This window comes from Nansenia antarctica (genome assembly GCF_963989245.1).
Source record: "Nansenia antarctica genome assembly, chromosome: 18".
NCBI lineage: Eukaryota > Metazoa > Chordata > Actinopteri > Argentiniformes > Microstomatidae > Nansenia > Nansenia antarctica.
In genome coordinates this window covers 11,722,015-11,734,714 of record NC_137691.1, presented here as the reverse complement: position 1 = coordinate 11,734,714, position 12,700 = coordinate 11,722,015, and the positions used below count along the sequence as shown (strand labels likewise).

At 42.3% G+C, this 12,700-nt stretch overlaps 1 protein-coding gene across 1 annotated transcript; it reads right to left on the bottom strand.

The window, feature by feature from the left end:
* Nucleotides 1-988: 988 nt before the first annotated feature.
* On the bottom strand, nt 989-11,948 carry LOC308173606 (serine/arginine-rich splicing factor 3-like). The gene is made up of 7 exons (XM_080548636.1): nt 11,886-11,948; nt 9,393-9,456; nt 8,907-9,117; nt 8,534-8,665; nt 6,821-6,859; nt 2,783-2,869; nt 989-1,561 (listed from the first exon to the last, which is right to left on the bottom strand). The coding sequence occupies exons 2-7, from the start codon at nt 9,397-9,399 to the stop codon at nt 1,534-1,536; spliced, it is 504 nt and encodes a 167-aa protein (XP_080404762.1). The 5' UTR covers nt 9,400-9,456; nt 11,886-11,948; the 3' UTR covers nt 989-1,533.
* Nucleotides 11,949-12,700: the final 752 nt, after the last annotated feature.

Below are 12,700 nucleotides of genomic sequence, written 5' to 3'. Positions count from 1 at the left end.
TTCAAACCTTTCAAATCACGCGAGAGTTGCAGTCATGTGACGAGACTGCTGCTGTTCTTCCTGCTGCCAGTTAGCTTGGCTCATCGTAGCGCATACTAAATGAACAGACATTAAAACATTAACTCAACTAAGAACACATTAAGCAACACGCCAACATGCTGTCTCGTTTATTAAAGGAGCACCAGGTGAAACAGAACGAGCGAAAAGAACTGCAAGGTCGGTGAGAGGAGAGAAACTCTGGTTCTGTGTGCTAGCAGCTAGCTTAACTTTTGAGCCCAATGCCCCCACTACCAAGCCTGGTTATGGGTGGGGAGGGTGGCCAGCCAGGTACTGAGGCGAGAGCTCCAGGGCAAGAAACTACTTCCGGTTGTTATGACGGATCCAACGCAACGCAAAAAGCTGAAATTTTTTGACTGATTGCCGCACCCTGACGGTCAAGAAACGCAATGCAGAGCAACGCAACTGATCAACGCAACGGCCCCATTGAGATGAATGACTTCCGGTGCAACGCAACGCAATGGCCCTGTGTGCACCCAGCGTTACACAATGCATCTTTACAAACTCGCCTGTTAATGACCAAAACATTAAGGAGAATGAGAAAACAACAATATTTACTATGTAGGCTTTATTCTTTGTTGTAAGTGTATATTGTTCTAAATCTTTTTGAAAAACTATGAGGATTGGCTTGTTCCAGGGACATTTGCATTGGTGTAGATAATATTTGGCTAAAAAGAGTAATAGGATTGATTTATAATGCTGCTGCCTCATTGTTACAGACTTTGCCAGTCGGTCAGGGCTCTGCGCCAGTCACGTGACTGAAAACTATGAATAGTGACCTCTTGTGGTAAATCATAGAAACCTAAGTAGGAAGAATCAGAGGTGAGTGAGGGGCAATCCTAACATAGTACTGAACAAACAGAAAGATATACTTTGCACTTAAATTGGAAATTGTAATAAAGACACAAGATCTTTCTACAACCAGTTTTTGTTTTATAATTTAATGAACATTACGAAATAGTACAAATATCAAGGAAAAGAAAAACATAGGAATCTTGTTAAATTGAAATTGGGACTATTGTATTAATTGCCTGATATTTCTCCTTTTGTCTTATAATTGCAATATCCAGAATGCCATTGCCATGACTTATCACCAGATCAATTAGACAAGATTCAAACAAAGAGTCAGAACAGGATAGGATAGCTATCCCCCACCCTCCTTCACACACAAAACAATCCTGCTGACCTGGGAACTTTGACCTTTGAGAAGTACTCTACTTAGAACAGCATGTTTCAGTGACGTGGTACATTCATAGACCTCATGGATCTCTTGCATGTCAGAGAAAAAAAGAATGAAAAAAAATCTAAAGCACTAATCTATTTGATTGTTTTTGAAAATGAAAATGAAAATGAAAAAGAAAAAAGACACCACGTGGGTGTCCATTGGATAGGTCCATCACATTAAACAATTCTCGATTAAGAGACGACTGTTCATTCATCTTCGCCTTCGATCGAATGTGACTGACGTGCGTCTTCTTACTTTCTCTTGTTAGATCGGGAGCGGCTGTGAAAAAGAAAGTGAGAGTTGCAGCAAAATGTTTATCTGAAACACTCACAAGCTCTATGAACAGTGTGATTGTGGCACTGTACCATTACATTACTGCCACAAATACGGTGGTTTCATTGTGACATTCATATATATTTGCTTTAGAATAATACTAGGGGTGTAACGGATCAGATCGTGTCGCGGTTTCTGAGTCACGGATCGGATAATTTTTTCGGATCTACACAACATACAGTGCCTTGCAAAAGTATTCACCCCCCTTGGCTTTTTACCTATTTTATTACATTACAACCTGTAATTTAAACATTTTTTTATAACCCAACCCTGACTTGTACTTCTCAACAACTTTGTCTCGGACTTGTTTGGAGAGTTCCTTGGTCTTCATGGCAGTGTTTGGTTGGTGGTGCCTCTTGCTTAGGTGTTGCAGCCTCTGGGGCCTTTCAGAAAAGGTGTGTATATACTGACAGATCATGTGACACTTAGATTGCATACAAGTGGACTTCATTTCACTAATTATGTGACTTCTGAAGGTAATTGGTTGCACCAGAAGTTTTTAGGGGCTTCATAACAAAGGGGGTGAATACATATGCACATGCCAATTTTCAGTTCTTTATTTTTTTAAATTCTTTTTTTATATATATTTCTCATTTCATTTAAAAACTAACACTATTTTGTGCAGATTCTAAAAAAATGTTTAAATTACAGGTTGTAATGTAATAAAATAGGTAAAAAGCCAATACTTTTGCAAGGCACTGTAGTTTTTTAATAAAACCTGCTTTTCCCTTGAATTCTGTAAAAACACCACTTTTATTGTGTGAAACAAAAACAACATTCAAGATGTCAAAACTGGTCAAATATATATCTACCATTCTACACTCAAACATTACATATTATACTGAAATATGCATTCAACTTAAATTATAGTGCAATAGGAGAGAGGGAGGAGGCACCTGGCTGCAGCAGTGAATCACTGGGCTCTTTAAAGCAGACAAATAAACATGTTTTATGCCACTTTTAACAAAATAATAAAGTGAAACCTTCCTTTAAACATGGCACGGAAAAAATTGCTACATTATCAGAAGTTGTCGAGCTGCCTTTCTTGCCTCCCGTTAACACACCAGGGTAATGTCACGTCAACCGTCAACCGTGGGGGGGCGATCCGTACGGATCAAGGATCAGCCGTCATCCATTACATCCCTATTTAATATCATAGCTGCTTACCTCCTTGATCTAGAGAAGGATTTTGAGGGTTTATTGGTCCTGTCCCGTGACAGAGATCTATCCCTCCTCCTGTCTCTGGAGAGAGATCTGTAGGGAAAAAAACAACAATTAACTAAACCTGGGGGGTATTCCATCAATGTCACTAAAGGAAAATCCAGGCTTATTATTATTTTAACAAGTCTTGCGACTTGTATCTTGCAGAATTTATCAAAATAAGCCTGGATTGAATACCGCCCTGGAAGTGAATGTTAGCTGGGTTGAAAACAACACTTGTTAAGTCATACTGAAAAGCCCAATTTAATAGAATCCAATGTCACAGGACATTAATTCCACTTTAAGCATGCAATAAATGTTTTTCAAGTTCTCACACAATCAATCAGTGGGTTTGATAGGACCAGAGACAGGCTTCAAAAGAAGCTCCTTCATCCAAGTGTTAATATAGTTAACCCATACAGTGTTTCCCCTAGGTTTGCTGCCTTGGGGGGGTGGCATGGGCCGTGGCATGGACCCCCCCCCCCAGGGGGTAAGACCCTGCGACATACCAGCGTCATGTCCAGGGGGTGTACTAACTTGTACAGGAACGCTACGGAAACAGGAGAACCATCGGTTCTCAAGGCTACTTACTTATGTGGTCTTGACTACCTGTCAACTTTCTCACCTGGTTCTTGCTCTCTCTCTCTCTGGTGCACCATCCTGCTCTCTCTCCTTCTCTCCCTCTCTATCCTCCTCTCTCCCTCTTTTACTGTCAACCAAAAGGCAAACATAACAACCAGAGTATTTATAATCTAATAAGGAGGTATAAATTGATCCATATCAATTTATAACATAATAATAATTTAATATTGGATTGCTGTGGGCAATGCAGTCAGATAATGTCATTTTGACTTTACTCTCACCTGAAATAAAATCGTATGTCCAACTATAAAAAAACGGACATTTCCAATGCTTCAATCCACTGTCCATGTACTGCAGGGGTGCCCAATAGTCGATCGCAAAGGTAGTATGGGTAGATCGCACGGCATTGAACAAAACGAAGAAAAAAAAAGAAGTTCGCCTATCATCCATCCTCACTATGGCTTTTGCCACTTGATTGACGTACAGGTAAGCCAGTCTGAGATCTGATCTTTTCACCTACACCTAACACGCGGTTCACCACGCATGCGCAGTCAACAGCACCAACTACAAAATACAAAATACCGGCGAGACTAATTACCTAGTTAGCCTTCCAATTTCTACTATTTACTATATAATACTAAATAAAGGCTATACAAATGAGTGGGGAAGCTGGACCAAGTAAGAAACCAATAACGTATAACTTCCATCCAGAATGGGAGGAGGACTTTTTTACACGATGTGATATTGGAAATGCGTCTGTCTGATCAGCAAATCTACGATGGCTATTTCGAAGAAGGGAAATGTGGCAAAAGAGCGAAAACGTACGGCTGCAACGATAGCTTCTTATCGCGTCAGTCACGTTCTTGTTAAACACAAGAAGTCATTCAAAGACGGCGAAATTGTGAAAAAAGTTTCTCGAGGCTGCAGATTGCCTTTTCGATGACAGATCCACAGTGGCTGATGACACCTTGCAGCCTGCTCCTACAGCCCTGACTATTAGAAACTAGCTGCCTCCTCCCAGTGCCAGGTCTCCCACTAAGGTAGAGAAATGCATTTATTTCCTCCTTTCAAACTAGGGAACTACCTGTTTTGTATCTGGTTTACTTTTCTGTTTGTTGGATCAGTAGTTGGCTATGGTACTGCAGACTGGCTGTCAGTGTGTGAGTGAGAGAAAGTGAGTGTGTGTGTGTGTGTGTGTGTGTGTGTGTGTAAGAGAGTGAGAGAGAGAGAGGGAGAGAGAGGGGGAGAGAGAGGGAGGGTTTGTGCTATGGCTCCCTATGCAGACTGGCAAATGTGTGTGTGTGTGTGTGTGTGTGTGTGTGTGTGTGTGTGTGTGTGTGAATGAGTGTGAGCGAGAATAGCAAAGAGGGAGGGTTTGTGATGGTCTTCTCCTGTGGCTGTGTGACAGAGAGAGGGAAAGTGTATTGTGAGTTGACTATGCAGGCTGGGAACTGCGTGTGTGTGTGTGTGTGTGTGTGTGTGTGTGTGTGTGTGTGTGTGTGTGTTTGTAGTACGTGCATGTACGTTTGCGATGTTGAAACTAGACTGGTAGATCTTGGCAGACTGGCTACTTGAAAAGTAGATCTTGGTTCCAAAAAGTGTGAGCACCCCTGATGTACTGTAAATATGCCAATATGGTATTACCATAAAGACCAATTCTAGCAGAATAAGAAAGATAGTATATCTACTAGGGATGCACGATATTATCTGCACCGATATTTATCGGCCCGATAATGGGAAATTAATGTTATTAAATATTTATCGGTTTTATTACATTTTAGCCGATATTGAGCCGATAATATGAGGCCGGAAATATTTCTGGTTCCGGTTCTCGCACTCATGCTGCTGCGCCTGCGTACAGCCACGCAGTGTATAGACGAGAGCGAAACATGGCTTCCCCGGTGTGACATTCTTCAGTTTCTGAGGCACGTTTGCAATTTGCAATACATGTTCGACAAAAGTTCGGAGAGGAGGGCAAAGGTCTACGAGTTACAACACAACGAATCTCATAAGTCACCTTAAGATTCACCATTGCAAGCACGCTGTATACAAGGTAGCAGAAGGTAGCCTAGCCGCGAAAAAAAAAGCTGCGGTGAGAATGTGAATGTAGGCTATACAAGACAAGTTGTTTACAAGGAAAACATGCACTTTTTGTTTTCCCATGTCAGTGCAATTTATTTTGAATTCTTATGCAAAACGTTTGATGGGCTTTATCACAACCTACCTCATCCTCATGCACTAAAAGTAGCATAGCCCTTTCCAGTTGCTTTATTAAGCATACTAGTGTAGCCTACTATGTGCCTTGTGTCATTCTGTTTATCTGCAGACTAAGCAGCCATTTGGCACTAGTTTCTGTAAAAGTTCTATAAAACTTTTGGTTCTTTAAAAGTCTTTATTTTTGTATTGACTGATGCACTTTATTTATTTTATTTATGCATTTTCAATTTACAGGGATAGACAAGATGCACTTTATTTTTGACACTTTTTTGATCTAATTACTCTTAGGTGAGCCTTTTTTGTTTTCATAAAAGGAGGCCAGATCTTGGCTGAAAAAAGCATTGTGCACTGTCTATAACAGATTCTGTTTGTTAGAGGAAATAATAAATGAACATTTGAAGAGTCAGAAGTGTTCTCTGTTGTGTTAACAATAGTGAGATTTGGTGAGATCACTATGGAATATTAAATCATCAATCTTTGCTCACTACATAGCCTTTCTTACCTTCAGGTGTGCATGAACTACAGGTTATCAACTGTGAAATTATATCTGTTCTCATATCGGTTATCGGCCACGAGAAGCAGGTAAACATCGGTATCGGTTGGAAAAAAATGCATATCGTGCATCCCTAATATCTACTTTAAGTAAAGTGCATCCAGTTAGCTCTTTAGCTGGCATGTGTGCAGCAGACTAGCTCATCTAATCACCTCTGAGCTAGCTAGTTAGCTTGATAGTTCTTTGACACTATTTTACATACCATGGAACTATAATCAGACACTTTCTAGTCACAATCATAACAACCAATTTGAACCAACTTGCTCTGTTAGAACACTCAGCAATTATATTTGCTAACGTTTCAACTTGCTTACTTTCCATCTGCAGACATCTCACCCTGCAAAAACTCTCTCGCGTCGCGCGCGCACAATCTTGTGTGGAGATAGGTTTGGCTATGCGAGACTACTGCCGGACTAACGTTACCAACGAGCCCATGGGCTTGCCACTCGCCAGATTCGGGTTGGGTGCATTTAAAAAAGCGGATATTTTAGCCTACTTGTCAGATGTTTGGTGTCTACGTCCGTAATAATTCCTCTTTCTGGGGGGGTGGCCCGCCCAAGGCAATGGTAGGGGAAACACCGCCATAGGATGGCTGTTACAGTAATTTGTCCAGTGGTGTCTAATATGCAAGACATGGTCAACTGGTTACATACCTGCTGCGACTGCGACTGAAGCTCCTCCTGCGTGGGGATCTGAGGGGACAAGTGAGGGGGCGTCAAACAGAACACGGTGCATCTGCGGCCCAGTGATACCCAACCCCTTCCAAAATGATCTGCCCCCCCCTCCCACACAAACCCTAGACAGTACCCTCTTAACACAGCCCCTCAGCGGGCATCAAGCTATTCTACACAGGGTGGCAATAGAAGACTGTGGAGAGGGCATTTGTTACTGAAATTCAGTCAGCATCTTCCTTAAAAATGTCATGGTTGGTTAATACTGCCGGCTGAGTGAATGTGGCAAAAAAACTGCTTTGAGAAAGAAGTACAATTACATCAAATGGGAAGGGGGACGGAAATGGAGGGTTGTAACATAACCAATGGTAAAATAGTGGGTAAGGGGGGGGGCTCTTAATACTGCAGTAAACTCAAGGTTACCCACTGAGAACAAGCGACAAGCACACACCAGATTGGATCACTGTGACCCAACCGGGGCGGGCGATACAGTAACCTTTCGAAAGTGAAGCACTGATCAGAATAGAAACACCTTCACAATTATGTTCAGACCCCCATGATTAACCAGGTAGGTTATATACTGTTATCATCCAAATTTCTGAAAAAGATGTGGGTTTTAGGCACTGGATGTTGAGCCGTTCCCCTTTAACAATGAATTACAGTAGTAAAGTGAGAAAAATCAACCATGTATGATTCAAATAAAAAAGGAGAGAACCTTTTTTTAACCAGCTGTCTCTTCACTTTTAAAACTGTAAATCAGCAGTGTACTGTATGAAGCAGGAAAAACTTACTAGTCTTTTGGTTTTCAACAAGCTAGAAATGACGAAGGGGAGGCAGACTGTAGGCTGGGTAGGCAGAATTGGCTGAATAGGACTGGCCAGATGCTGCAAGGTGATTAGTTGGCTGGCGGATGGGGGCTGGCTGTGGATTTTTCCTGCTTTTATTGGTTAGCCGAGGGCTGCTGCTGGTAGGTTGTAGTGTAGACATTTGGTAGCGTAAAACGCTGATTGGTCGGGAATGTGAGGTGGGCCGCTGCCGATTGGGTTAAGGTTGGAGGAGGAGGCTGAGAACGGCATGCTCAGGAACCAATGGGCTGGTGCAACCTTACGAGTGGCCATGCCTGGGTCATGTGCACACCAGCCAAGCGGATTGGGGCACGCTGGTCAGCGGTCACATGATGCTGAAAGAGGACTAGTTGACTGACTCAGAGGGTGGTGAGAAGAGGCATGGTGGTGACTCTGCAACGGGGTTCATTTTTATTAATATAGATTGTAAATAAAAAAGCAACCTCAAAAGTCAACAAAAAAACTGGCATCACAACCGATCTAGCATCATTAACCAACTTTCATACAAAGAGGTGCTGCTTTGAAATGTTCGTTCACTTACTTCAAAAAGCTAGCTGTGAAATTTTACACTTTGCCAAAGCCTCAAATTGTCTTGAAAGTGCACAGGATATTGTACACTTTAAAACACATTTGGTGCTCCAGACAACAGTGGAAGAAGGCCGAATTTAGAGAAAGATGTAGCAGCAGTAAATGCAAATGTAGTTAATTTGGCATACACAACCAAAGGTTACCAAACAGTCAGAGCTAGGCTATCAACTAAAAGAGTTAAACTAAGAAAGGGGACAGAAATGGATTAGTTGTCTATTTAGGGCATTGCTATCATAAAGCACCGTGTGGGGTGATGAGTTACCTGCGCCTGGCTGGGGGGCTGCCACCACGCCCCCGCCTGTAGTCATCGCGACCAGGACGACTGCTCCAGGAAGGGGGGGTGCGCTTCTCGCCATTGGACAGCTCTACACGCACCCGGCAACCACATAGTGTCCTGTGCAGCAGATCAATAAGGATTGAAGCCCCAGGACATGCAGTCAGAAAAAGCAACCAAAAACAAATTGATCGACATGGCTTAGTTTCATTCCCTTTAGAGTGGTTAAAGGGAGCGAGCTCATCAACAAATAGCTATCCACACAAATTGTTTCAATCACTGGGTAAGTAGGCTAGAATCAAAGGTGTTTTCTAATCGTAACATCCATTAAAACACAGTTTACTTCTCCAGACATCTTTACCTTCCGTCAAGCTCCCTCACAGCATCTTTGGCGTCTCTGGGATCTTCAAATTCTACAAAAGCAAAGCCTGGGGGGTTCCTAGCCACCCACACGCTGCGGAGCGGTCCATAGTGGCCAAAGGACCTCTCCAGCTCTGTTTTGCTATCATTGTTCCCAAGGTTCCCCACATAGACCTTGCAGTCCAGGGGACAGTCTCTGCGCTTGGCTGGATCTGATAACAGAATGGTGCAGATTTTATACATTTGATTCACCTCCTGATCAAGCTTAATCAGCAACGTGAGAAATGTAAACGTAACATGCATTCCACCCATGACATTTCTATGTGAAAGGTTCCCGTCAGTTATATATAGAGACAAACCAGAAAAGCTACTTCAAGCAGTTCTGGAATGTGCCAGCAGCTTTGTCTTGTCTTGTGACAATCTGCTTGGCGTTTCAAATGCACACAATGTAATTTAGCATGCAAGGTACGAAAACACAAGTAATTACCTGCCATTTCAACAGGCCTCAATTTTCAAAACAAAATTGATAGTCTGCAAACGTGAATGACAAACTGAAAGAAGAATTGTCCATTTAGATTTTCATGTAGTACACATTTTCCCACACATTATCACACAACATGACAACAATGTAAATTGAAATATTGTATAATTCCATGTTGATATACGATCATTGTTTTTCTTGGATTGATGAGGCCTGTCTAAAGATTACATTTCCCCCCTACATGAAGGCACATTCAAACAGCCAGATGTGTGGTAGGGCTGCAACAACGAATCGATGAAATCGATAAAACTCGATAATGAAATTCGTTGGCGACGAATGCCATTATCGAATTGTCAATTTTTTTGTTTTTGTTTTGTCGGGTTTTGTTTCCATAACAAACCTACTTCCTGTTGACGCACGCCACGCTGTCTTGCTGCCGGTGTAGGCATCGCGAATCATAGCGAATCATAGCCCTACCTATGGCCGGAAAGGGCAGAACCTATGACCGGAACCGGAAAAGTGGGAAAATCCTTTACCTACACCGGCGCGGCGGCTACATTTAAATCATGCTACTCAAAAGCCTTGAGAGTGAAGCTGTCTGCTGTCAGGACATGCTAGTGAGTTAGCTAGCAGGGTTAGCTCGCTGCTGCCGCTAGCTGACTTACGCTGCTCGTCCAGATGTAGTCTGCGTAGCTGTGCTGAGAACCAGAGCACTAACTATGTTTCTATAGAGGAGGTTACAGCTAACTTCCTATTGTTTTATTATATAAGTCCTGCTGGGCTCAGCCCTTCCATGGTCTCCTGCTCTCCATGCAAATGCGTTAGTGTGAGTTCTGGCGAAGCGTCAGCTAAATGACTAATGTAATGCGATAGCCAGTGAGTGTTTGCTCGCATTCATGAATTCAATATTGCATGACAAGTGTATTTAGCTAGCTGGCTAACGTCAGTGGTAGAGCAGAGGTGATCAGCTAAAGGCTAGCTAGTGGTAGCCTACCAAGCTACCCGTGAGTTAGAGTGAGGCACTGACTGTCGCCTAGCCTATTGTATGGAGTGAGAGGACACATTGCATTGTTTTGGAGCATATCTGTTATATAAAAACATTAGTGTCTTGTCTGTAGCCTATATTGCACTTTGGGTTACTGACCTTTACATTAAGCAAAGTCATTACCTAAAACAATGCATGTATTGAGCTAGAGTTCAACTACTTTATTGAAACAATCTACCGCCATAGTCCATGGCCTGTTGTTAAACCTATTTGATGTAGCAAAGCCTTTTTTATTTATATTATTTATTATTTTTTATTAATACTTATTCATTTTGCACATGTATAGGCCTGGCTGATTTAGAAAACATAAAATAAATGAAATCTTTTTAATCTACCAAATCTTTTTTCCCCGCTTTTTTTTAATCGATTATCAAAATAATCGTTAGTTGCAGCCCTAATGTGTGGTACAACAAGCAAGCAGATGTGTGGTATATAATCATCCTGGTAGGATTAGGAGTCGGCAGCAATTGGTCAGAAGAAATGAGTGGCTCGGGCCTAGGCATGGTGTGGAAATGCATAGCACATGGAAATGGATAGCACATGGAAATGCATAGCACATGGAAATGGATAGCACATGGAAATGCATTGCAGGGAACTCTTCTCATTTCCATGACATACTGCATCTAGCTAACTGATTACTGTGATCAGTGGATAACAGCTAATGGAAAAAGTGTAACACGGTTAGCTAACTTGGCCTTTAACTTTAGATATAAAAAGAGAAATCAAAAAAAGAGATTAGCAAAAATAAACGTTGGTAAAAAAAAAATATATATAATAACATGTGTAAGCCAGGTGTGCATTTCAAAACATCCCTCCCCCCCCCCCCCCCCTTTGTTCACAACAACTCAAAATGGCAGCAGAGGAGTGGGATTGGGAGATCAGTTAGCTTAAAAAACACGACCAAGATTGCGAGATAAGTTAGCATACTAACGCATATCTACAGCAAAGACAGGTAGCAATGGCAGGGAACATGCAATTCCACTGTTTATTGCAGCATTGCCAGTGTTCGTTGTGATAAATACATGTAGGGGGTAGTGGTGGTCTAGTGGATAGTGAGTTGGACTTGTGATCGGAAGGTTGTGAGTTCAAATCCCGCCTGAAACCACACCACTACTAGTGTGCCCTTGGGTAAGGCACTTAGCCCTCAGTTACTCCAGGGGGAATGTCCCTGTAATTCGTAATTGTAAGTCGCTTTGGATAAAAGCGTCTGCTAAATGGCAAAATTAATTAAATTAATGTAGCATTCAGCTCGTTAAAACACCGGTTAGCTTAGCATAGGTTGTATTCGTATATAGTATAGGTTAGCTTAGCATAGCGACCAATGTTTTTCAGGATTAGCTAGTGAGCTACAGTGGACCAGCCAGGCTCGAGCGTTTGTCTGACGAGAATATCACACATACAACGACTACTGCAGAATACATAACAGTTATGACATCAGTTTGTTTTATATTTACCGTGTTGTTGTATCGCTCTCGTGAAACCAACAGTCTACCGGTTATCTGGTCCTTCGTCGTGGCTTGCACAAAATATGCCGTGAGAACAGGAAATCCTCCTGGCCCCTACCGGATGTCCTCCTACCCCTACCGGATGTCCCGCCCTCTTTGAGCGAGGCCAATAATAATAATAATAATAATAATAATAATAACTTTATTTGTATAGCGCTTTTCCTGCAAACGTTGCAGCTCAAAGGACCCAAAGGATGGGTTTTTAATAATCTTAATTTAATTATTTAGTCATTTAAAGGCAATATTAAAAAGATGGGTTCAGGGCTTGTTTGAGAGGACAGTAATCAGGGCTTATTTGAGCGAGGACAGTATCAGGGCGTGTTTGAGCGAGGACAGTATCAGGGCGTGTTTGAGGGAGGACAGTATCAGGGCGTGTTTGAGCGAGGACAGTATCAGGGCTTGTTTGAGAGGACAGTAATCAGGGCTTATTTGAGCGAGGACAGTATCAGGGCGTGTTTGAGCGAGGAGTCAGTATCAGGGGCTTGTTTGAGGGAGGACAGTAATCAGGGCTTGTTTGAGCGATGCTTGGTCAGAAACAGGGGGGTATTCCATTAAACGTCGCTAAAGGAAAATCCATTCATCAGAATAAGCCTGGATTTTCCTTTAGCAACGTTGATTTACTGTGCAGCCTCAAATTTCACAATGAAGTGAAAATAAACCGCGCCGGACCCACGTGGAGACCTATAGTAAGTAGGCAGGGTCTTACAGTATTTTCTCCCGCCACATTTCAAATATAGGCTACTGGGTCAGAGCAACGCATCCGG

What these genes read in the sequence shown, in the direction of transcription:
- LOC308173606 (XM_080548636.1), bottom strand. An exon ending in GTGAGGGAGCTTGACGGAAG is followed by an intron (nt 8,666 to 8,906) that starts GTAAAGATGTCT and finishes TCTGCTGCACAG; the next exon opens with GACACTATGTGGTTGCCGGG. An exon ending in AGCCCCCCAGCCAGGCGCAG is followed by an intron (nt 6,860 to 8,533) that starts GTAACTCATCAC and finishes TTGTCCCCTCAG; the next exon opens with ATCCCCACGCAGGAGGAGCT.